The 25,196-nt window shown below is 43.5% G+C and overlaps 1 protein-coding gene across 1 annotated transcript in view; it reads left to right on the forward strand.

The window, feature by feature from the left end:
• Positions 1-22,739, forward strand: part of BARX2 (BARX homeobox 2) — a 59,267-nt gene extending 36,528 nt beyond the window's left edge. Inside the window, exons 2-4 of the mRNA XM_070952389.1 lie at positions 8,569-8,866; positions 17,692-17,776; positions 20,233-22,739. Coding sequence (XP_070808490.1) covers positions 8,569-8,866; positions 17,692-17,776; positions 20,233-20,481 — 632 coding nt within the window. The 3' untranslated portion in view covers positions 20,482-22,739. The remainder of the gene's footprint in view (positions 1-8,568; positions 8,867-17,691; positions 17,777-20,232) is intronic.
• The last annotated feature ends 2,457 nt before the right edge of the window (positions 22,740-25,196 follow it).

Consider the following 25,196-nt stretch of genomic DNA (forward strand, 5'->3'; position numbering starts at 1 on the left):
GACTAACTAATAACTGTTAGGGTCAATTAGATTCAGTGTGTTATTGGAACCACTCAACCAATGTCTTAACATGCATGAACTAGGCCAGAATATGATCAGGAAAAGAATGGAAACAATGAGTAATTGTTCGTCTTCTCAGTGGTAGAAAGGTGAAATATGTAGAGTTTATTTTCTCCGTGGATTGGAGATTGTCACTTATTCATTTCTCTCCTGTGTCCCTACATTTAAATACACTGACTTTGGGTTATGGTGGAGTTGTGACTCAGAAATCCAAGCCAGATTTGATCTCTCCTTTAACTTGTAACATAAGAGTGAACTGTTAGTAACAGTAAGCTATTATCTCGCAGCACAAGTTTCCAAATTGCACTGGGATAATGCAATGAACAGGTGTTTGTGGTACAATACTCTCTCAGTCCAGCTTGCAATGTGGAGGTGAAAACCGTAGATTAAATGCAAAACATGATGTCCCTTTCATTTCAGCCCCCCCCTTTTTTAACAGAGAATAGGGAGTTTAATAAGACCATCCCTGTGCAGTTGCCATAAAAGAGCCTTGGTAGTACAGTGGTCTAAGGCACCCTGTTATTAAGCTGGTTATTAAGACCAGATGCCTGCAATTACTGCAGGTTCGAATGTCGCCAAGGCTCAAGGTTGACTCAGCCTTCCATCCTTTCTAAGGTAGGTAAATTGAGGACCCAGTTGTGGGGGCAATAAGCTGACTTTGTATAAATATACAAAAGAATGAAGGCTATTGCTTAGCGCATTGTAAGCCGCCCTGAGTCTCCGGAGAAGGGCGGCATATAAATCAAATTAAAAAAAATAATAAAAATGACCTAAATCTATTTTGCAGTGTTAAGCAGAATTCATAATGCATTTTGAACAGCAGGTTAACTTTTTAAAAGAACGACTATTTCACTAGAATAGAATAGAATAGAATAGAATAGAATAGAATAGAATAGAGGATGGGGATAGGATAGTTGGGATGGGATGGGGTGGGGTGGGGTGGGGTGGGATGGAATGGAATGGAATGGAATGGAATGGAATGGAATGGAATGGAATAGAATTCTTTATTGGCCAACTGTGATTGGACACACAAGGAATTTGTCTTTGGTGCATATGTCCTCAGTGTACATAAAAAGAAAAGATACATTCGTCAAGGATCATAAGGTACAACACTTAATGATAGGCATAGGGTACAAATTAGCAATTGGAAACAATATAAATCGTAAGGATACAAGCAACAAGTTACAATCATACAGTCATAAATGGAAGGAGATGGGTGATGGGAACGATGAGAAGATTAATAGTAGTGCAGACTTAGTGAATAGTTTGACAGCGTTGAGGAATTATTTGTTTTGCAGAGTGATGGCATTCGGAAAAAAACTGTTCTTGTGTCTAGTTGTTCTGGTGTGCAGTGCCCTATAGCATTAAAAAAGCAAATGGACATAAAATTCGTCCATTAGTTCTGGATTGGGTGAAGGATCCATTTTCTAGAATGAAGGGGAGCTGGGCGGAGGCAGTGGCAATCAGGAATTAGGGATCTGTGCATACCTGCAGCCAGAAATGGGAAGAAAAAGCTGTTTCTATCTTTTGGTTTTGTTTTGACTGTCTCCAGCCAGCAGAGAAGAGCTCTTCCATTGGCAGTTCATTTAATTTTTATTTTTCTTCCTCTATCATCTTAGACAGGGTTCACTCAGCCAAGATCTCATTTCTGCCTCCCAGCAAAGCTGGCATGCCAGCAAGCCGCCAACCCATAAATCTTTCCTTCCCTTTTACTTTTGTTCCAAAAAAAAAGATTTAGCCAAGTTTTGCCTGGAACAAAAACTTGGCCTGACATGGCTAATTGTATCTGTCTATCCTGATATTATCTATCTATCTATCTATCTATCTATCTATCTATCTATCTATCTATCTATCTATCTATCTATCTATCCTGTTTTCCCGAAAATAAGACATCCCCTGATAATAAGCCCAATTGGGCTTTTGAGCGCATGCACTAAAATAAGCCTCCCGCTGAAAATAAGCCCTTCCCAAAAATATTTAAACGCAGAGCTGAAAATCAGGTAAGATGGCAAGAGGAGCCCCATCTTGCTCCACACGCCCCAAAATAATAAGACCTCCCCAAAAATAAGGCCAAGCGCTTATTTCGGGGTTCAAAAAAATATAAGACAGGGTCTTATTTTCGGGAAAACACGGTATCTATCATCTAAAAATAAAGTTACAACACAAAAATAAACAACTCTTTCCCCCTCAACAAACATATCAAATGTCAAGCAGACTTCTAAATTTATCTTTTGGGGGGGGGAAATTAATGATTCTCTAATATTATAAAATCTCTGCTACAGAAAAAAATGTTGGGTCATTTTGGATTCAAATAGTATTGCTTTTTCAACCACAGATGAGTCACGTGTCTCTTGAATCCAATTGTTAATATGATTGCTTTTCCAGTTTTTGAAAATTGTTTCTACTGTTCTCAACGAAATAATTTCTCATTGGCACTCATATTGACATCTGTGTGGTCCTACTCATATTCTTCTTCTTTAGCACGTTGTGTTACGCCCGGGTAGTGTTAATGGTCAGCACACTTGGCCAATAAAGAATTCTATTCTATTCTATTCTATTCTATTCTATTCTATTCTATTCTATTCTATTCTATTCTATTCTATTCTACTCTACTCTACTCTACTCTACTCTACTCTACTCTACTCTATTCTATTCTATTCTATTCTATTCTATTCTACCAGGAAGTTTACCTTTCAAATCTCATCCTAACTCACTTAAGTGGGCTTTGGCCAATCCATTCATTTGTTCCCTTGGAGATATTCAAGAAAGCTACTGATGGAAGGAATCGGGGATCCTTGTAAATCTTGTTCTTTCCACCCCCAGTCTTGTCCTGTTGATGGAACAGATCTGATTACCTTCAGCTCAGTGCAAAACAGTGTGACTCACATGAGCTTCCTTGGGTTATGCAGAGCTTCTGCTCCTATAAATCATTCTTCACAGAGTTTAAAAAATGCGTTTGCACTTTCCTACAAGGCTCCCCTATAACTGCACAGAGAGGTCATCTGAATCTGGAAGGAGAAAAACTGGAACGCCCTGTCCTCCCCATCCTTTAAAGGGAACTTTTAGCTGTTTCTTCCATCATACAAAAAAGTTCTTCATACCAAAACTCCTCATGTTGAAAGAGAGAATTAACACCCCACCCCCCACCTCCGATAGGATGGCAGCATTAACCTGCTTTGCAGGCTGATTGCAGAGAATAGTCTACAGGTAGTCTTTGACTTACAACCATTCATGTTGCAATCGTTCCAAGTCACAATGGCACTGAAAAATGTGAGTTACCACCAATTCTTGCACTGATGACCATCAGAGTATCCTTGCAATGATCAAAATCTGAGTGTTTGACAAACAACATGCATTTATGACCATTGCAGGATCCCGGAGTTATGCTATCACTATTTGTGACCTTCCCAACTGCCTTCTGAAAGGCAAAGTCAACGAGGGAACCAGATTCATTTAACAACCGTGTGATTCATTCGCAACCGTGGCCAAGAAGGCCATAAAATTGGGTGTGTCTCACTTAATAACGGCCTTGCTTAGCACCAGAAATTCTGGTCTCAAATGTGGTAATAAACTGAGGACTATCTCTACAGTGATGAACATTTGATGACAACAATGCTTTTTCCAATTAATGGGATTTATTTGCAAGCCAGCATTTTGAGGAGTGGGATGCCAGAAAATGAAATGGAGATGGGGAAGGAAAGTGACTTGTTAAAGGTCATGCCATGACTCAGAACTCAGAATAGAGCTTGGGTCATCTGAGTTTATGGCCAACATCTTATCTGCCGAGCTTGGTTAATTGTTTAGCTTTTTTAAAAAAAAAACAAAAAAAAAACCTGTTTTCCTTTTAACTTGAAAGGCAACCCTAAGGTTTTTCCAGTTTTTTTGTTTTTGAGTTTAAAAACCCAGAAAAGTTAAATGACTTTACATCGCTGAGTCCTTCTAACTCAGGTTTGGTAAACAGCTAGCTGGATTTTCAATCTGGGGATTCTCTGGAGATTCTGGGAAGGGCTGAATGAGGAACATCCATTCTACAGATGGTTCTCCACTAAATATGCTGACTTTCAGGTTAGAACCGATTCAGGGAGGAGGAAACTTATGAACAAATCAGGGGTGGGCTGCTGGGGGTTTGCAAGGGTTCGGGAGAACCTCTAGCTAAGATTCTGTGCAGTTCGAAGAACCCCCAAATCCCACTCCTGGCTGGCCCTGCCCACCCTGCCCCTCCCTTCCCAGGAGTCCCCACGCGGCCTGTTTTGGATGCAGGTAAGTGCAGGGTGTGCATGGAGGCTCAGGGAGGGTGAAAAACGGGCCTACTGGAAGTTCAGGAAGGCCTCCAGAGGGCCTCCAGAGCCTGGGGAGGCCATTTTCACCCTCCTGGAGGCTTGAGGAAAGCCTCCAGAGCCTGGGGAGGGCAAAAACGCCCCCCCCCACTGTGGTGCAGGAGGCCGACTAGGCCACGCCCACCATTTATTTATTTATTTGTTTATTTATTTATTTATTTATTTGTTCAACTTGTATGCCGCCTTTCTCCAAAGACTCAAGGCGGCTTACAATGCATTTAAAAACCATATATAAAACATTAAAAGTTAAACCATTAAAAACAATTAAAACCCATTCACACCATGGCCATGTCCACCCAGCAACTGGGCAGAGAACCCCTTGCTAAAATTTTTGAAACCCAACCCTGGAACAAATGCAATCTGATCAGAAGTGGTTCTGAGAATGTGACCTTCTCCTAAAGAAGGAAAGAATAAAAATGAAAAATAAGAAAGTGTGCAGAAAAGAGCAACAAAGGTAAGAGGTATGGAAGCTAAAGTGTACCATGAACAGTTAAGAGAAGTAGATACGTCTAGCCAATCATACAGAAGGATTGAGGAGGGGGGAGGACAGGACATCATAGCTGTCTTCCAGTATTTGAGGGGCTGTCATAAGGAGGAGGGTTTTGATTTATTCTCCAAAGCACCTTAGGGCAGGATAAGAAGTAATGGGTGGAAACTTGTTAAAGAGCAATTCAACTTAGAAGTAAGGAGAAATTTTGTGACAGTCAAAACAATTAATCAATGAAATAGCTTGCCTCCCAGAGTTTGGGTGCTCCATCACTGGAGGTTTTCAAAAATAAGCTGAAGAACCATTTGACTGGTATGGTTATAAGATTTCCTGCCTTGACAGGGAATTGGACTAGAAGACCTCAAAGGTCCCTTCTACCTTCATGATTATGTTCTAAAGAGAAATGTAGCTGAAGAAGAGTCTTCTCATTCATGGCTACTCATGCCTTGCCCCAAGGCAATGATAGGACAAGGATATGCCCTATGTACCACTCTGCCAATCATTTCATCACTCATCATGCCACTGACAGCACATCATCTTTTCCTCGTTGCCATAGCACTGCAAACTTCTTCAGAAGTTTCTTCTCCACCCTCTCCAGCCCTCCTGCGGTTTCAGTTACACTCCCCACCCTAAAGGATGAGACGCAAACAAATTCCTCCTTACTACCAGCTGAGCTCTCCAGATTTACAACCAAAGCAGAAGAATGCAGTTGTGGAAACCATCATCCTCAAAGTCATGGAGAAAATATCTCCCAGGTGATACCTGAAACTGATGGATTAAAAACCAAGACGTTGGGAGAGATCGAGGGCTGGGAGACGGAGAGTTCAGATTTCAGTGACAACATGGTAACTGGAAGCCAGTTGATTTGATCAACCTTGCATTCCAGGTGTGGCAACTTCAGCAAAATGGTTCTTCTCCTTGGGAGCCACTCCCCCCGCAAAAGAAAAGCAGAAGCGCTTCCTTTTTCATGAAATTGAAAGACGAAGGTTAGGAAAAATCAGATGTATTTTTTTGGAACCCAGCAAAACTTTTTAACTGTGTCGGCTAAATGCTCATGTTATTTCATATTTTTCATTTCCCTGTTGAGCTGATGATGACATTTCCACCACCTTCCCTTAAAGTTGTGTTGATTCTCCCAAACTTCAGTCACCCATGGCATTCTTGTCCTTGAACCCTACCCAAATAGGAAAAGCACCATTAGCCCAACAACTTCAATATACTAAGAAGAAAGACCTTGCTAAAAAAAATGCTTCCCTGTAATGATTTTAATCTTCCAGACTTTGTGTGTGTGTATAGGTGTGTCTGTGTGTGTGTATTTGAATACAGTTTTTGAGTGTCATTGATTTATTACTTTTTAATGGTTTTTGTGGTTTCCTTGGTGCCTCAGCTGAAAACTATGGAAGAATCATGATAGCAAAACAGTTTTTAAGTAGCTATGCTATTTTTCTGCTATATTGTTTGCAGAAAAATGAATTTGCTACCATGTTTTCTTCTTCAACAGAAATGTTTTACTTATTTACAAGCATCTGTGCCAGTGGTAGGTTTCAAAATTTTTTACTACTGGTTCTATGGACGTGGCTTGGTAGGTGTGGCATGGCTTGGTGGGCGTGGCAGGGGAAGAATACTGTAAAATCTCCATTCCCACCCCACTCCAGGGGATGGTTACTGCAGAATCCCCATTTCCTCCTGATCAGCTGGGATTCGGCAGGCAGAGAATAGATGGGGGCAGGGCCAGTCAGAATTTTTACTACCGGTTCTCCGAACTACTCAAAATTTCCACTATCGGTTCTCCAGAACTGGTCAGAACCTGCTGAAACCCACCTCTGATCTGTGCTCAAGTAAAGTGGAAAGTGTACCACCATATATATGCACAACAAACACACACTTGTGAATTTATTTGGCTTGTGTTTTTAAACACATTGACTTGGTTGACACCAGGGGTGGGTTCTACTTACCTTTACTACCGGTTTGCAACGGGGCCACGCGCGCGCCCTCGCTTTGCTCTGATGATGTCGGGGTCAGTGGGCGGAGCCTCCAGCCGGTTTTACTACCGGTTCTTGCGAACTGGTCCGAATCGGGGGGGGGGGGGCAATCCACCATTGGTTCATACTCATGGCTCTAAGTACCTGGGACAAAATCCTTCTGTCATGGGTCTTTATTCTCTCTTATTCAGAAAACATACCAACAGTCATTAAAGGTAGATATTCAATCTAGAATAAAGAGCACTCCAAATTACAAAAGTATTTTGACTATCAAATGCATAAAATGTGAGAAATGCAAACAACAATAATGCCCTTTAGAAATTATGCTTTAGAAAGGCTGATGTTTTCAGCAAACACATGCCAAACAAGTCCAGACATAAAATAAATTATCTGTCCAATGACCAATAAATTGATCTGTCCAATGACCAATGGAGGCAAGCACTTCTACAAACAATTGCAGCTTTTTTTCTACCACTGTAAGGTATATTATATTTATTTCATACTAGCCGCTAGAACATTGATTTGTGAAGCTGGCTCTGCTTGCCAATAAACTGTTAAGTTTATTTTTAAAAATGAAGAAAATGAAATGGGGTTTATATAATCTCTCCACTGAAACTCCTTTACCTTCTGGGCTATAGATGAATTTCCTGAAGTCCATAACTCAGTGGTGAAATCCAATTTTTTTTACTACCAGTTCTGTGGGTGTGGCTTGGTGGGCATGGCTTGGTGGGCATGGCAGAGGAAGGATACTGCAAAATCTCCATTCCCACCCCACTCTGGGACCAGCCAGAGGTGGTATTTGCCGGTTCTCTGAACTGCTCAAAATTTCCGCTACCGGTTCTCCAGAACCTGTCAGAACCTGCTAGATTTCACCCCTGCCATAAATGCTTCTTCCCAGCTTGTAATAAGGTGATGGCCAGCCATGCCTTGATGTTCTGCTCATTGGACCTTCCAGCTAAGGAGTTGAAGGAGTTGAAAATCAGAGCACAAATGGAATGTCGGAGGCTAGAACAGCTCCCCTAGGCCTTAACTAGATCACATGCAATCTACATGTCTTCCATCTCAGTTTTATGATTTTGTATATTTATTTGGAAACACATGTTGGTCCATTCAGGACTGAGGGCCTTGGACAGGGAGGAGAAATTACCTTTCTTGTACTAATAAAATCCTCTCTTTTCCAACACCCGCCCCCCAATCGATTGGTGCCTGTAGGAATTACTTAAAGCTTGCTGTTGGTGTTTTTTTAAATGAAAGAAGGAAAATCAAGGCACTAAAAAGAAGGGTTGCCTCCAGGGATGAAATCCAGCAGGTTCTGACAGGTTCTGGAGAACCGGTAGCAGAAATTTTGAGTAGTTCGGAAAATCAGTAAATGCCACCTCTGGCTGGTCCCAGAGTGGGTTGGGAATGGGGATTTTGCAGTATCCTTCCCCTGCCAAGCCCGCCAAGCCACGCCTACCAAGCTACACCACGCCCACCAAGCCACGCCCACAGAACCAGTAGTAAAAAATTTTGAATTTCACCACTGATTGCCTCTACCCTGCCTTTGGTGGTCCCAATTGATGTACTTACAGTATCTTATCCACTATGTACTGTGTATTAATCAAATCCTGATCAAAATAGAGCTGGGACCTTAAAGATGAAGCAATCTGTCTAGTCAAACTCTCTTGGTGATGCCTTTCCTTCTCTGATGCTTATTTCCCAGGATCCTCCTCTCTCCGGGCTTATCCACTCATCTCTGTCATCACCAGACAGCCTTCAGCCGTCTCTCACTTCATTCCTGCAGTGAGCACCTCTCGGGTTCTCTCACCGCTCCCGCCTTCGGGAAGCACCTGTTTAGAGAGCCAAGCCAACGAAACTCATGGAAGCAGTGAATCCGAGACAGAGCAGCCCACCATCCCCTTGAAAAAGCCTCGTCGCAGCCGGACCATCTTCACAGAGTTGCAGCTGATGGGACTAGAGAAGAAATTCCAAAAGCAGAAGTATCTGTCCACCCCAGACAGGTTGGTTGGGGAGAGACTGGGTTGACTGGGTGGGTGGGTGAAAGAACAAACCAACTGGTTAGAGAAGACACCGATGCTTTGATGGGCAACCTGGTGCTTTTAAGATGTCTTGGATTTCTCAGCCAGCATGGGCAGTGGAAAGGGAGCATGGGACTTAGCATCTAAAGCATCTGGAGGTCATTTAGGAGTTGATTTCTGCACTAGCATGGTTCTAAGAGCAAGTTGCTATTGAGAATGACATGTCTGCATCAAATTCCATGTTAGGAATTCATCACCAATCACTTATGCAGTCTTAGCATGGTAAAATTGTCTTGTGAATACTCCAGGTTTGGAGAATCTTTGAAAGTGAGTTGAACTCAAAGCTGAGTCATACCATGAGGACTAGCAGGTATGGTTACATTGGACACCGATATTAGAAGAGACCATATCAGTTTTCTCTTTATGAAGTGAGACTTAGTGGCCTTTAAGAAGGCAGCAGAAATCCTGCATGAGCCAAGTTGTTATTATTATATGGAGCTTTGACTACTACTCTATGATAGATCATTCAACATAATGGCTGGGTGAGGACTAAATCGTGATTGTAGAAATGAAAGATCCCTTAAACCCTCTACAAAATCTAAGACAATTGGAGGAAAAGGAAGTGGAGAATCACTTAGAAACAAATATTCCATTTCTCTCTAGAAGTAGCTCTCTAGAAGTAGGAATATTAGCAGTACTTGACTGAAGATTTTGAGTAAGTTATGCCTCAAAGTCTCATATAGCCAAGAGCCAGAGTCTGCAAAATGACAATTATCTTTAACTTTCTTGTATCCTCATGTAATCTACAAATCACGGGGCTTTTCAAAACAGTGGCCATTGATGTCTTAAACATTCCTATGAACAGATTAGGATCCTATCTTTCTTATTCCAATTGCATATATAGCTCTGATCTCAAAGGCAGGAGATTGGATAGGCAGCTGACTCTGCAGCCTTTAATTTCTGTTATTGATGATTGCCCCAAATGCCTAATGGGTAGAGCCAGCTACATGACATGTGGGTGAACAATTAGTGAACAACTAACATAAAAGGAGAATGTCTTTTTGTCTCAGTTATATTTTTAACAGGTTAAGGGGGGGGGTGAAATATCTTCTACAATTACCATTTGAAGAGAAGATATTCTGAAGTTCTAGATTTAGATTAATTCAAGCGGAGCAATAAATACTGGCAGGAATATTGATAGGCAGTTGAAGGACAGAGAGACAGAACTTAATTCCACTCCTCAACCAATAAGAATGAAATCAATAAAACTGACCAATAAATAAAACCAATAAAAATGACCAAATAAAAATGAGCCACACAAAATTATCTCCTAACAACAACAATGTTTAGCAGCCTTAAAAGACAGAGTTGGGCTGCTTTATGTGCTACATAAAGCATAAATACATAAACACATCAAGGAGGGACGCGGTGGCTCAACGGCTAAGACGCTTGTCGATCGAAAGGTCAGCAGTTCAGCAGTTCGAATCCCTAGTGTTGCGTAACGGGGTGAGCTCCCGTTCCTTGTCCCAGCTTCTGCCAACCTAGCAGTTCAAAAGCACTTAAAAATGCAAGTAGAAAAATAGGGACCACCTTTGGTGGGAAGGTAACAGCGTTCCGTGCGCCTTTGGCATTTGGTCGTGCTGGCCACATGACCACAGAGACGTCTTCGGACAGCGCTGGCTCTTCAGCTTTGAAACAGAGATGAGCACCGCCCCCTAGAGTTGTGAACGACTAGCACGTATGTGCGAGGGGGAACCTTTACCTTTTACCTATGTGCTACAGAGGGGAGAAAAGACTAACCAGGCAGATGCTTTAAAATGCAAAAGACCTAGTTTTAATTTTCTAAGAACCGGCAACCTTTGAGTCTCATCGTATCACCACTTCAGAAAGGAAATCCTCTGCAGGGTTTAAGTCTGTTTCTCGAGTAAGCATTGAAGACGAGGCCCTCTTTCCAGCCACAACAGAGTGGGGTCCCTTAGCCTTGCTGCTCTCAGCTGTTCAGGTGCTGAGTGGACTATGATGCCTTCTAAGCATGTGAAGATGAGTCTGTGCTCTTGTCTAAAGGCTCGGACACATAACCGGATCAGATTTCAAAGCACCCTTCCCTTAGAATCAAAGGCTACATGAATAGATCATATCAGTGGAAAATACATACCAGGCTGTGAGTGTGCTAGATACGCGCATACTTGCCAGGATGGATTTATGGGCAGTGATACTTAGAAGCTTGCTTCCTATGAAAGGGAGAATCAAATTATTTCCACTAGCTGAGAGCAAATACGAAGTCAGTGTAAGAGCAAACAGGAGTTGCTAGAGAAGGGAACCAACTCTGCCTGGCAATTGTTTTAATATTCATCACATAATAAGAACCACAGGGATGAATGAACAAATGAATGGACTCAACAATGGAATTAAAAGTGTGGGAGTTTTGTTCTAGATTGGGTTCTGGGTGCTGAAATTCAGAACAGGAAGGGTTTAACCCATTGCCCGTGGTGAAGGGGAGCCCTCTGAACCAGGGGTCTCCAACCTTAGCAATTTTAAACCTGGAGGACTTCAACTCTCAGAATTTCTCAGCCAGCTAGCTGGAGAATTCTGGGAGTTGAAGTCCTCCAGGCTTAAAGTTGCTAAGGTTGGAGACCCGTGCTCTGAACAGAGCATAATTTTAACTTGTTTTAAAGAAGAACCAACTGAGCTGCCCTGAGTCTTCAGAGAGGGGTGGCATATAAAATTGAATTAATTAAATTAAATTATCAAAGAAGGAAGGCGCATTCATCCAGTTTGTATAGATAATAGTAATGCCATAGTTTGTCCTTATATCCTTTGGGAAACTCCCTGTCAGTTAGTAAGATGGAGGGAACAAGAGGCCTGATGCAGGAGCGGGTTTCAAAAACCATCGCTACCAGTTCGATCGAGGGCACTTGCGTGCTTCTGCGCGCGCTTGCCGCTTCTGTGCATATGCAATGCTTCTGCGCATGCGCAGAAGTGTCCAGCGTGGGTGGGTGGAACCTCCCACCGCCACCGCTACCAGTTTGCCTGATCCGTGGTGAACCAGTAGGAACCCACCACTGGCCTGATGGCTCAGTGGTTAAACTGCAGTATTGCAGGCTAACTCTATCCACAGCCAGGAGTTCAGGCTCAAGGTTGTCTCAGCCTTCCATCCTTCTAAGGTCAGTAACAGGAGCACACAGATTGTTGGGGGCAATATGCTGACATTGTAAACCATCCACAGAGCGCTGTAAAAGTGCGATGGGGCAGTGTATAAGTCTAAATGCTATTGCTATTAACTGGAAACTAACCTTGCACAGCCGCAAGAGGCATAAGCCTGATCTTCCGCTGACGTTCCAAGAACCTGATCTGTTTGTTCCCAAGGAAAGGCAAGCGGTCTTGGGAGATTCTTGTACTACAGGTAGACTACAATAAAATAGTCAGTTTGAGTCTTTCCTGTGTGGGTGTGGTTGCTTGCACCTGGCAATATCTTAACTATCTCTGAATCTTTGCCTGGCCTTAAACGTTATGAGTCAGGGGTGTCAAACCCGTGGCCCGTGGGCCCAATGCGTCATACCCTGGCCACCCCCACCCCCAGTTTAGCAAAGGGGGGGAAGTCGTGATACGTCACGTGATGACGATGTGATGAGAGTTTGACACTCCTGTTATAGGTGAAGAAGCAGGCTGTTTTCAGATCTTGCTGAACTGTAATTCCCAAGCTTCCTATAATTCCCAAGAGCCTATCAGCCATGGTCCCCTTGATCATAATATTCTCAGGGTACTGCTGCTCTCTGAATTGGCTGGTGTTAATATTGCTCAGCATCGTACATGACTAAGCCTGATGAGCAAGGGCAATTTTGTGGCTTTTGGCCTCACACTTGGTGTTTGTTGCTTCCGTTTCCTAGGCAGCCATCGGTAGTTTTCCACAAGCCAGCAACCAATCCGAAAGGGTTACAGGCAATCTAGCCATGGTAGGCATGTGTTATCTGGCCCAAGAAGATTGATCTGACACATTTCCCTTTGCCCAATGGATACCAACTTGATCAATCTCACTGCCCTAAGATACAAGCCTAAGGTTGCTAGCATAGGGGGCTTTAAACGAGGATTGCACGAACATTCATGGATAAGGAGAAAATTGTGGTCAGCCCAAGAGATTCATAACAATCACACCACCCTATCACAGCACTGGGATTTTTCTGCTTCGTGGAGAAGTTAAAAATAAGAATAGTAAGCCTCTGATAGATGACACTATTGTTTCTTCTCTATGTCCCCTGCAGCTCTGGATAGCAGAAAAACAAAATAAATATGGTTTGAAGCAGGGGTGGGTTCTAAATTTTTTTACTACTGGTTCTGTGGGCGTGGCTTATTTTGTGGGTGTGGCTTGATGGTCATGTGACAATTATTTAGGATTTAGCAAAGGTACTGGTCTACCAGGCTTTTAACTGCTTGCAGAGCTGTACCAATCTACTCATATATTTTTGCAGGCACTGGTCTACCCGTTTATTTTTGCAGGCACCGGTCTACTCATTTGTTTGCTTTTAACACTGATCAGCTGTAGGATGGCCCTTTGAAGCCCCGCGGCTAGAGTTTAAACAGTTTTTTTCCCTCTAGCCATCAGCTGGGACTCAGGAGGCAGCAATAGATCGGGGGTGGGGCCAAATAAAAGGTAAGAATAACGCGGGGGGTGGGGGGGAGGGGGGGCAGAACCGGTTTGGTGATGTCATATCGTCACCACTACTGGCTCGGGGGAACTGGGCCGAACTGGAAGGAGCCCACCACTGGTTTGAAGGGGCACTTTCAGTTGCGGACGGTAGACTACAATCTCTAGCCATTGCTTGTAATGACAGGTTGATAAAGCCCCAAAGAGCTAAAAGTTTTTAGATTCCTTGCCCAAACTGGTTGAGACCCTCTTCTAGTACAATGTAAATGACTTCCCATCACATTGCACTAGTGTCAGTAGAACCAAGGTGCTTTGGGGTTGGAAGGATTAGCTGGTGATATCACCATTACCCAGGCAGTTGGAGGCTCCTTTTCATGTCCTTGGCAAGAGCTGGAGTGAAGGACAAAAGCTCACCCTGTCCCATGGCAGCACCTGGGTCTTGAACGTGGGCTTGCTAACCTTGCCAGCCATGCTAGCTCCACTGTGCTCCTAGCAACTTCCCATGATCCTATCCCTTACAAGATTTTTCAGTTGGGTTCATCCAATGTGTTATATTAATGTACTGAATGTGTTTGGTGGTCTCTTGTTTATCAAGGTATAGGAGCCCACCAGGGGTGGGCTTCAAAAAATTTAGCAAGGGATTCTCTGCCTGGTTGCTAAGTGGGTGTGGCCTAGTCAGTTTCCTGCACCACGGTGTGTGTGTGGGGGTGTTTTTGCCCTCCCCGGGCTCCAGAGGCTTTCCTCGGGCCTCCAGGAGGGCTCCGGAAGCCCTGTGGAGGCTGGAAATGGGCCTTCCCGAACTTCCGGTAGGCCCATTTTTCGCCCTCCCTGAACCTCCGCACGCGCCCTGCACTTACCTGCATCCAAAACTTACCTGTGGGGACTCTGGGGAGGGGAGGGGAGAGGTGGGGTGGGCGGGGCCAGCCAGAAGTGGGATTTGGGGGTTCTCCAAACTGCACAGAATCTTAGCTAGAGGTTCTCCCGAACCCCTGGGAACCCGCAGCAGCAAACCCCTGGAGCCCACCATTGTCTTAGCATATTGTATGAACATGCTAAACTATAATATGATGCTTTCGTTTGGACGTAGCCTGTTAAGTGGGGAACCCTACACTGTGTTTTGTTAATCCGGTATGCTAAATTGTATGAACTCAACCTATGTACGTCGTCGCTTGTTTCCAAACAAAGTACAAATGCTTTCGCCACTCTTCCACAATTGCAACCAAGGGACGGAACATATTGTTTATGCTGGGAAGGGCATCTCGAGAGAAAATTGGTTGGGAAATTTTAGACTAATTCACAACCATTCGTTACGCAACTGCTGGTGCGTGAAAGAAGACAAGGTGCATCATGTTTGTTGATGTTGCCTCCGCACCGTTTGTGTTCCAGTTCACTAATATTAATCATGGAAAAGGCATAACTCATGAGCAGCACCAGCAAGTTTCATTCAAGTGTCTTTGTTCAGTGAGTTTCATGAGCTTCCCTCTGACATTTCGGCTCTGAAGGTTGATTAGTAAACACAGTTCCAATATTAGGGGAATACCCTCTGCTATCTGCTGTGTTAGAGAAGACCGTGTTGGGCTTAAAATCAGTCAAAAGTAGAGGAAGGCAGAAAGTAGAACAAGATCTTCTTGTTCTTTACAACCATCAATAGATCAGTCAGGACGTCCAACTTCAATAGTTTTACTTTGGCAAAGTAAAATAAAAAATCTTCTGCCATAAGAGTTCAGAGAAGAGCAACAAAGATGATTAGGGGACTGGACGCTAAAACATATGAAGAACGGTTGCAGGAACTGGATATGTCTAGTTTGATGAAGAGAAGGACTAGAGGAGACATGAGAGCAGTATTCCAGTATCTCAGGGCTGCCCCAAAGAAGAGGGAGTCAAGCTATTCTCCAAAGCACCTGAGGTTGGAACAAGAAGCAATGGGTGGAAAATAATCAAGGAGAGGAGCAACTTAGAACTAAGGAGAAATTTCCTGACAGTGAGAACAATTAATCAGTGGAACAACTTGCCTGCAGAAGTTGTGAATGCTCCAACACTGGAAGTTTTTAAGAAGATGTTGGATAACCATTTGTCTGAAGTGGTATTAGGGTTTCCTGCCTAAGCAGGGGGTTGGACCAGAAGACCTCCAAGGTCCCTTCCAACTCTGTTATTCTATTCCATTCTTGCTTTAACATTTCTCAGCCACACTAGTTTCTTATCACTAAAAAGAAAGGTTCACTTGGTTGCCCTTAGCCAGATCTCCGAGAGACAGTAGATCAAATGTTTTAATCCCCAGTTTCTCACAACTGTGATGAACATTCTTCTGTTTAGGCAGCTCATCTAACGTGAATGCGCAAGGGAGAACTTTACTTTGTCCACCAATTTTACATTTAATTTGGTCGGTACTGTCCAGCTTTCTTTTCTTCTTTAGTGGATAGCAATAGCACTTAGACTTATATACCGCTTTGCAGTGCTTTACAGCCTTCTCTAAGCGGTTTACAGAGTCAGACTCTTGCCCCCAACAATTTGGGTCCTCATTTTACACACCTCGGAAGGATGGAAGGCTGATTCAACCTTGAGCCTGGTGAGATTCAATCTGCCAAATTGCAGGCAGCCAGCAGGCAGTAGAAGTAGCCTGCAGTACTGCGCACTGACCACTGCTGCGCCACCACGGCTCATAATATCATGTAATACTGCAGTTTGTCCAGCAGGAAAACATTTTTTCACTATTTATACCTTAAGGCTTTTATAATGGAGATAAACCAGTGGTGAAATCCAAATTTTTTTACTACTGGTTCTGTAGGGGAAGGATACTACAAAATCCCCATTACCTCCCCACTCCTGGGGGAAGGATACTGCAAAATCTCCATTCCCACCCCACTCTGGGGCCAGCCGGTTCTCTGAACTGCTCAAAATTTCCGCTACCGGTTCTCCAGAACCTGTCAGGACCTGCTGGATTTCACCCCTGAGATAAACATGTTTAAAACGGCAAGCTCACCTACCAGATTTTATGGCTTCTTAGAGCAAATAATAACAACAACAACAACCAAAACCAGAATCAGTGCCCTTCTCCCAGAAGCCAGTAGAACAGCTGGGACCAAAAAGTCATTGACAATTTTGAAGGTTGAGAGGAATTAAGGGGAAAAATAAGTGGCGAATATCTTTCAGTTGCTTCAGATACCATTTCAAACTCCTGATATCCTCTTCAGGATGGACTCTGGCTTCATCCAGCTCTGCAGTGCGATTCTCAGCATGCCACATAACATCTAGTGCAGCTTCTGAACCAGAGGAGCTATTCCTTTTTTACAGGGTCGTTCTTAACGTAACCAATTTATTTATTTTAAATTCTGAACCGGCACCACACAATTCACGTCGTGTAATCTGAAAGCAGAACTTGTAGAAAGGGTGGAAGGCATCCCTGCTGAGAAGTAAACCCAGTGCTAAGGACCGTTTAAGGGATGCGGTGGCTCAGTGGCTAAGACGCTGAGCTTGTTGATTGAAAGGTTGGCAGTTCAGCGGTTCGAATCCTTAGTGCCGTGTAACGGGATGAGCTCCCGTTAAATGAGCTCCCATTACTTGTCCCAGCTTCGGCCAACCTAGCAGTTCGAAAGCACGTAAAAAGTTCAAGTAGAAAAATAGGGACCACCTTCGGTGGGAATGTAACAGTGTTCCATGCACCTTCAGCAATTTAGTCATGCCGGCCACATGACCACGGAGACGTCTTCGGACAGCGCTGGCTCTTCGGCTTTGAAACGGAGATGAGCACCGCCCCCTAGAGTCGGGAACGACTAGCACGTATGTGCGAGGGGAACCTTTACCTTTACCTAAGAACTATTCAGTTAATACAGTCCTAAGCAAATTAAAATGTTTGCTTTTGAAAAGCAAATTTAGAGCACAGGCCTTTATTTGCTTTCTTAGACTAACTTCCTATTGAGTTTGGTGTGACTTGCTTAGAAATCCTACAATGGCCAATGTTGTGGTCATTGCTCTTGTTTGATCATTATTCATTGGCCTTCTCTAATCATTAGTCATGTCCGGTTAAGCGGCTGGTCTCTTGATCCACACAATAGCTCACAAACCATTTGCTGACTTTCAGTCAGATGTAGTATAATCAGATCTCGTCAATGAATGATGATGTCACAGTTTTCTTCTTGTTCATTAATCTGGGTAGTTTCTCTTCTAGGCTGGATCTTGCTCAGTCACTGGGCCTCACTCAACTCCAAGTGAAAACCTGGTATCAGAATCGCAGGATGAAATGGAAAAAAATGGTAAGCATTTAATGAATTCGGAGCGAGTACTAAGGGTCAGTGGTGAAATCCAAATTTTTTTACTACCAGTTCTGTGGGCGTGGCTTGGTGGGGCGTGGTGTGGCTTGCTAGGTGTGGCAGGGGAAGGATACTGCAAAATCCCCATTCCCTCCCCACTCCTGGGGGAAGGATATTGCAAAATCTCCATTCCCACCCCACTCTGGGGCCAGCCAGAGGTGGTATTTGCCAGTTCTCCGAACTGCTCAAGATTTCTGCTACCAGTTCTCCAGAACCTGTCAGAACCTGCTGAATTTTACTCCTGCTAATGGTTAAATTTGCAGGACCGCCCTCTGCTGCCAATAGCCTCCCACCGACCAATACGCTCCCACAGAGAGGGACTCCTCAGGGTGCCGTCAGCCAGGCAATGTCGGCTGGCGACCCCCAGGGTGAGGGCCTTCTCTGTGGCAGCTCCTGCCTCTGGAACGATTTGCCCCCGGAGATACGAAGGATTTCGGATCTCCGGGTTTTTCGCCGTGCCCTAAAAACTTTTCTTTTCCATCAAGCAGGGCTGGCGTGAACCCCCCCCTCCACACACACACTTTTTAGTCTTTTTTAGCTTTTAAATTGTTAAATGGGTTTTAGTTTTCAATGTTTTAAATTTTTTGGGGGCCATAGTTATTTAATTCTTTTAATAATTTTAAATTTTGTATTGATATGTGTTTTAGTTCTGGCTGTGCACCGCCCTGAGTCCACTAGGAGAAGGGCGGGATATAAATTGAATAAAATAAAATAAATGAATAAAATAATAAATAAATTGAGTGTCAGTTGAGTGACTTCAACAGGAATGAATCTGACCCTGAGGAACATATTATCAGTTGATTTCAAGGTGTCTCTAAAACCATAATTAAGCCTATCCACCCCACAAAAAAATAAGGGACACCAGGATTCTTTACAAGGTATGGTCAAACAATGGTCTCAAAATGGTGCAATCGAAGTTCTGTTGGTAAAACACACATAAAAATGGACTGAGTTTCTGAGTGCGCCATCTTAATTTTATAACCACAACCTGAGTACTGTAAATATTTGTGTGTATTGCTTCATCAGTTTTTGGTTTTGGCAAGGGCTATTTTTACAGTTTTTATCTTTGTGGCCTAAGGATGTTTAGCCTTTGACAAAGAAATCTTTATTTTGTCCACAACATAAAACAATACCACAGTTAATTCATGCCAGGTTACATATGAAGTTTTGTGTTGTGCACTGGTGTGATTTTTTTTCTCTAGTTTTTTTTTTTTAATATCTAGTGATTTTTACTCTAGTTTTTGTTTGTTGTCTCCAAAATTTGCACAATGATAAAATTGTGATGGGATGGCATGATGGGATGGAGATGGGAGGTATAGAAATGTGATCGATGAAAAGAAATCAATAAATGGAAAATAGCGAGCTGCCTGAAGCACCAATGACTAGCGTTCATGATATGGGAAGAATGTTTTCTACTTGCTTTTAATTGCATATCTGACTCACCTCTCAAACAGTGCATATATTAAAACTCTTCTCCAAATTTTGCCACGAGTTGCTTCTCCCCAAAAACAACAATAAAAGATGTCTTATTATGCATAAAAATGTATGAATCGGAGAAAATAACAGGCGACCATGTAATAAATTAGGGGAAATGGCTTGGCAAATGAGTAAATTAGGCAAAAATGCACAAAAGGTTAACAATGGGGTGGGTGGGTAGGTGGTTCTTAATGCCAACCAATGTAGGGCATAGAGCAAAATAAATTTAAGATGGAGACGACACAAAGAAGCCAAAATCAGTCCATTCGCCTCTCTGTAAATTGGACAGCAGGATCTTATTCTGACCTAGGCTTTCCCAAACCACGAAGCAGACTCCTTGTCCTGTCAAAAAACCCCTTTTTATTAAGTTACTGTGAATTCTTTTCATTCACATCCAGCAAAGTCTTTCAAGGGTGAATTCACAGTCACAGACTTTATCTGGCTTGGAGAGCTGCCAGGCCGATATCTTCAAAACTTAACAAGGAGTCATGAAAAGTCACAGAACCAATTAAGCAGACTAATTGTCTCCTGCAAACTCCACTCCCCTTTCGCTCTTCTTATATTCCCTCTGGGAGGGGTCATTCATCGTCCACTTCTGGCGTTACTCCCAAGTCGACCCTTATTCTTCAGCTGTTCCCTTCATCTGGCAACTCTGTGCATGTGCACACTGGGAACAGGCTCCAGCTGTTCATCTGCCTCACTGATGTCTGACGCTGAAGGCAGCTAATAACTGGTATACGGCCCTGGCCCCCTTTCTGCCTCCGACGCAGAGCCCTCATCAGAGCCTTCCCCAGACTCCAGGACTGGCCCATGTTCCTCCCCAACCTCCTCACTGTCCGAATCTGCTGCCAGCTCTGCTGGCCACTGGCGGGCCACAACAGATCTCAGTACAGCCATAACAGCTTCGTTTATTTTTATTCCAGGTCCTGAAAGGGGGACAGGAGGCCCCCACAAAGCCCAAAGGCCGCCCAAAGAAAAATTCCATTCCCACCTCAGAGGAAATCGAAGCAGAAGAAAAGTTAAACAACCAAACTCAGCCAGAAGTCTCAAAGGAAAGCCAAGAAGAAGATGACTGTGGGTTGACCAAGGAGCAGTTGGGCTCCTCTTCAGATACCGATGGATCTCTTAAACACATAGCAGAGGCATCTCCAGGGCTGACAACCTCAAGTTAAGAGCCATCTCAAAGCTCCCCCAGGGGACAATGCATAAACTGGATGTCCCTGCACCTTGTGCCTTAAGAAATCGATTGGTGTGATAGGTGACGGCTGGATGAGGAGATCCAATGTTAACCAGGATGGTTTGTTGACCCCCCCCCCCAGTGTCAAGTTTCCCTACACGTATCCTGGAATCTGAGTAATTCTTCCAAAAACTGCATGCTAAAGAGATTGGCGCTTCCGAAACAACACAAGCGACTCAACTCCTCACGTTTCCACGAGAAGAAGCGTTTTAGGGACTTCAGCATGCTGAAGATACTGGTTCTTTATCTTGCCATAACTGATGATGTTGTTGTTGTTATTGTTGTTGTTATAATTATTATTCAGAATGCTTTAAAATGGATTCTAAGCGGCAACTACCAAAGACAGGGAGAACAGGATTCCCACTGTTGCATTATGTAAAAGTGCCAATGCAAAGCATTTTTCATGGGTCATTCAAAATAAGGGGATGTCAGTGATCTCCCATGATGCTGGCCAGAGAGTGATCTTGGTGGCAGTCAAAAGAAATAGCAATAGCACTTAGATTTACATACCACTTTACAGTGCTTTACAGCCCTTTTGTAAGCGGTTTACAGAGTCGGCATATTGCCGCCAACAATCTGGGTCCTCACTTTACCCACCTTGGAAGGATGGAAGGCTGAATTAACCTTGAGCCTGGTAAGATTCGAACTGCCAAATTGCAGGTAGGCAGAAGAAGTAGCCTGCAGTACTGCACTCTAACCACTGCACCACCAAGGCTCATATTAAATATTAATATGATGAAGAAATATTAACGATGCTCTCGAATTGTGAGTCTCAAGTGAGCTAATTTCCTAAAAGATCGTTTAAGCCACCAGGAAAGGTAGAAGAAGCAAATGTCCTAGGAAGAGCTACCTTGGCAGCAAATATATTGATTTGATCAACAATGATCAAGGGCTGGTTTTAGCCACTCAGTAGGCTGAAGTTGCAATCCAGAACTGTTAAACGCATAGCTCCATACTAGCTACTCTTTGTCCCCATTGAACTGTAAGAAAACTATATTGTTCCATACCAGAATCCAACATCAGAGGTTGGAATTTTGAGGAGCACATCGAGGCTCTAAGTTCTCCGGGGATGATCAGTGGCAAATCTGAATGGATACTGCCAGCCCAACTTTGCTATTTACTCAACTTGCTTTTCTGAGTATCCTGTTTCCCCCAAAATAAGACATCCCCTGATAATAAGCCCAATCGGGCTTTTGAGTGCATGGCAATAAGGCTAAGCGCTTATTTCAGAGTTCAAAAAAATATAAGTCAGTGTCTTATTTTTGGGGAAACATGGTAGAAAGGCAATAACAAGAGGGAGGTGACGTAATAGCAATCTCCTGTCCCTTTGTACTCTCTATCTAGACCAGGGGTGTCAAACTCAATTTCATTGAGGGCCACATCAGGGCTGTGGTTGACCTTGGGGGCCTGTGTGGGTGTGGCCAACTGTGTGGGCGTGGCCAGCTTGATGCCATTCCCCAAACTGCTGGCATGTTTCCTCTTCACATTGGGTAGACCAAGACGGCCCATGTGAGCCAGATCCAACCACATCACAGGTCAGACCTGGCCCGCAGGCCTTGAGTTCGACACCCCTGATCTAGACTGTGGTCCGGGTTTAACTTAGTAGAGGAAGGCTTGTGTGGGGGTACTGGAGGCTGAGAAGGGATCCACTTGGTCATAAGTGTGCCCTGAAAAGATCTGGCACGAGAGTCTTCCACACCTGGATCATTGCCAGGTTGACACATTTCTTCTGGAGAACCCTTGAGTCAATGTAGACAGCAGAATGCCAGTGCAAGCCATTTAATGGCTTCTTTCAGCACAGAGAACATTATTGGACATCTAAAGCAAGCCTTCCCTTCAATCATCTGGATGTTGTGACCAAGGCCCAAGTAGTGATTACCAAACACAATTCAATCCTCAACAAACTTATTTTATTAAAACAGCTGAGAATTAATTCATTCTCAGCTTAGTCCAAAACAACCAGTCCCTCGGCCTTATCACCAACCTTTGATGTCTTTGGCAACCAGCCAAAGGTTTTTCTTGGCAAAAATCCCACAAAGTTCAAGAAACCCTGACAAGAAGCACTGGAATCAACGTTGCTTTTCTACAAAGAACCGAACGGCTCATTGCTGCTCATTTAAGCCTTATGGGAGGGGCCAATCATCTCTTGGCCTTACTCCCGAGTTGTCCTTTTTCCTTCAGCTGCTCTTGCCTTCCAGCAGCTCTGTGCATGCATGCACTAGGAACAGGCTCCTCCTGTTCCTCCGCCTCTGGAGGCTCCGGAGTCCACGCATCGCTCCCAGATGGCCCTGGTCCCATCTCTGCCTCCAATGCAGAGCCCTCGTCCGAGCCTTCCCCAAACTCCAGGGCTGGGCCATTGTCCTCCCCAGCCTCCTCACTGTCCGACTCCGCTGCCACATCCGCAGGCTGCTGGCGGACCACAACACTGGAATACTGTGTTACCCTGGAAATGAAGTGGAAGTTAATAGGAGAGCAAGCAAAACACTAGCATATAGTATTTCCCCCCCAAGGGTGTCTGTGCAATGAATAGTTAGGAATTGAAGCTGCCATAATCAAAAGCCAGTTTACCCTTTATGCGTTTGCCTCTGGCCAGTTTATATTAAGGAGGAGCAGCTAGGAGTTTCCTTCTGTTGCGATCTCCTTTGTACATTTCTTCCACTTTAAAAAAAACCAAACCAAATCATCGTTTTAAACAACGCATCCAAAGCGTGCATCAAAATGGTATTTGAAAGCTTGTTTGTTTTTTTAAAAAAATGTTATTTGCTCCTACACACCGTTTGTATTTTTAAATGTTTGTTCCCTCAAGGTAAGGGTTTGCAAATATTTTTGATGCCTTTTTGTGCCAAGAATTGTATTAAAATGTTGGTGAGGGCAGGAGCTCCAGAGTTACTGATTTTTTTAAAAAAAATCTATTTGCAAAATGGGTGAAACAAAGATCAGGTCAGTTCACCAGATTTGAAATTTGTCAGTGTAGTGCAAAGGCCTTCAAACTTGGCAGTTTTAAGACTTGTGGACTTCAACTCCCAGAATTCTCCAGCCAGCTGGCTGGAGAATTCTGGGAGTTGAAGTCCACAAGTCTTAAAGCTGCCAAGTTTGAAGGCCTCTGATGTAGTAGTTACTGGAAACAGCTCAACCTCACAAGCCTCTCTTTGCATAAGAGTCAGGCTTGCTCACATGTTGGAAAATGTCATGCCTTATTCAATTAATTATATTCTTCTGAGTAATGAGTTCCAGCAAATAGATACACTACTGTGATGCAATCCGGTTTTTAAAGACAAAATACCTGAGAATCAGACTGGGGATTCTTGGGACTATCAGAAGAATCAAGAGAGCTCCCACAAATGTCTGATTGGTGACCTTATTTTACCAGGTTGCACATCTGATATAAAAAAGGAAAGGGCCGGCCTTTGATGCAGTCATTGGGACTGATGTTCTTCACCCCTTGGTGAATGGCCCTGAAGCCACATTCAAAACAATTATGACAATATAGATCAGGGGCATCCAACTTTGACAACTTTGAGACCTATGGAACTTCAACTCCCAGAATCCTCTACTCCAGATCAGTTCAGGAAGTGTCTTTGTGCCCATCTCTTTCCATCAGCTTTGGAAGGTTCCATTTGTGGTTGTTGCCATTTCTCACCTGGGAACTGTTTCTCCTGTTGAGTAATGCAGGTGAGGAGCGCTGAACCCATCCATCCTTGGTATCTGCAAGGAAAACAAGTCACGAACTCGAGTAGAAATTTTTTGCAGGAGAGGGATTTGCGTTTTATTTTCCAGCCCTGTGTGCCAAAGTTTAAGATAATCATCTTGTTTCTTACAGTCTTGTTAAAGGGTGCATTTTTCTTTTTGCCCAGATGCTGCAAAGAACTGTATCAAGATAACTTTTATTTTTTAATTAAAAAAATAAAATGTGTAAATAAAGGAGTCAATGGAATCTTCTCTCTTTCTCTCCTCTCTCTCCCTTTCTTCCTTAACATCCAAGCTTCCATGGAGCAGAAGTCCTTTTGTATATTGCTTTGATATGTGGTGATGGCTATTTATTTATTATTATTTATTAGTCCAATTTATATGCCGCCCTTCTCCGTAGACTCAGGGCGGCTTACAATGCATTATAGCAATAGCCTGTATACTTTTTTGTATATACCTGCTTATTAGGGCTTTCAGCCCCTCTAAGCAGTGTTATTCTATACAAAGCTGGCTTATTGCCCCCACAATCCGGGTCCTCAATTTACCTACCTCAAAAGATTGGAAGGCTGAGTCAACCTTGAGCCTGGTGAGATTTGAACTTGCACTAATTGCAGGCAGCTGGAAGCTAAGTGCTAGCACTTAATAGCACTTTAGTCTGCTACACCACTGAGGCTATCAACTTAGCTAGTTTAAAAAAAAAGGTTGGACCATTTCCTAGAGGTCCTAGGGATCAATAACTATTGGCTTTGATGGCAGTGGACTGACTCTGAAGGTCATCTGTTGTCAGCTTCCTTGCACAACTGGTTGGCACTATGAGAATAAACTGGTAGACTAGATGGATCAGAGGTCTAATTCAGCAGATGAGTTTTGAGTAGTTGGTTCTTATGTATTTATGTCCCTTCCAGTCCTATGATTCTATGACTTATAGTCAATGGTGGAATTCAAATTGTTTTATTACCGGTT

Source organism: Pituophis catenifer, unplaced genomic scaffold (genome assembly GCF_029215685.1).
Source record: "Pituophis catenifer annectens isolate HBS135680 unplaced genomic scaffold, rPitCat1.0.hap2 SCAF_12, whole genome shotgun sequence".
NCBI lineage: Eukaryota > Metazoa > Chordata > Lepidosauria > Squamata > Colubridae > Pituophis > Pituophis catenifer.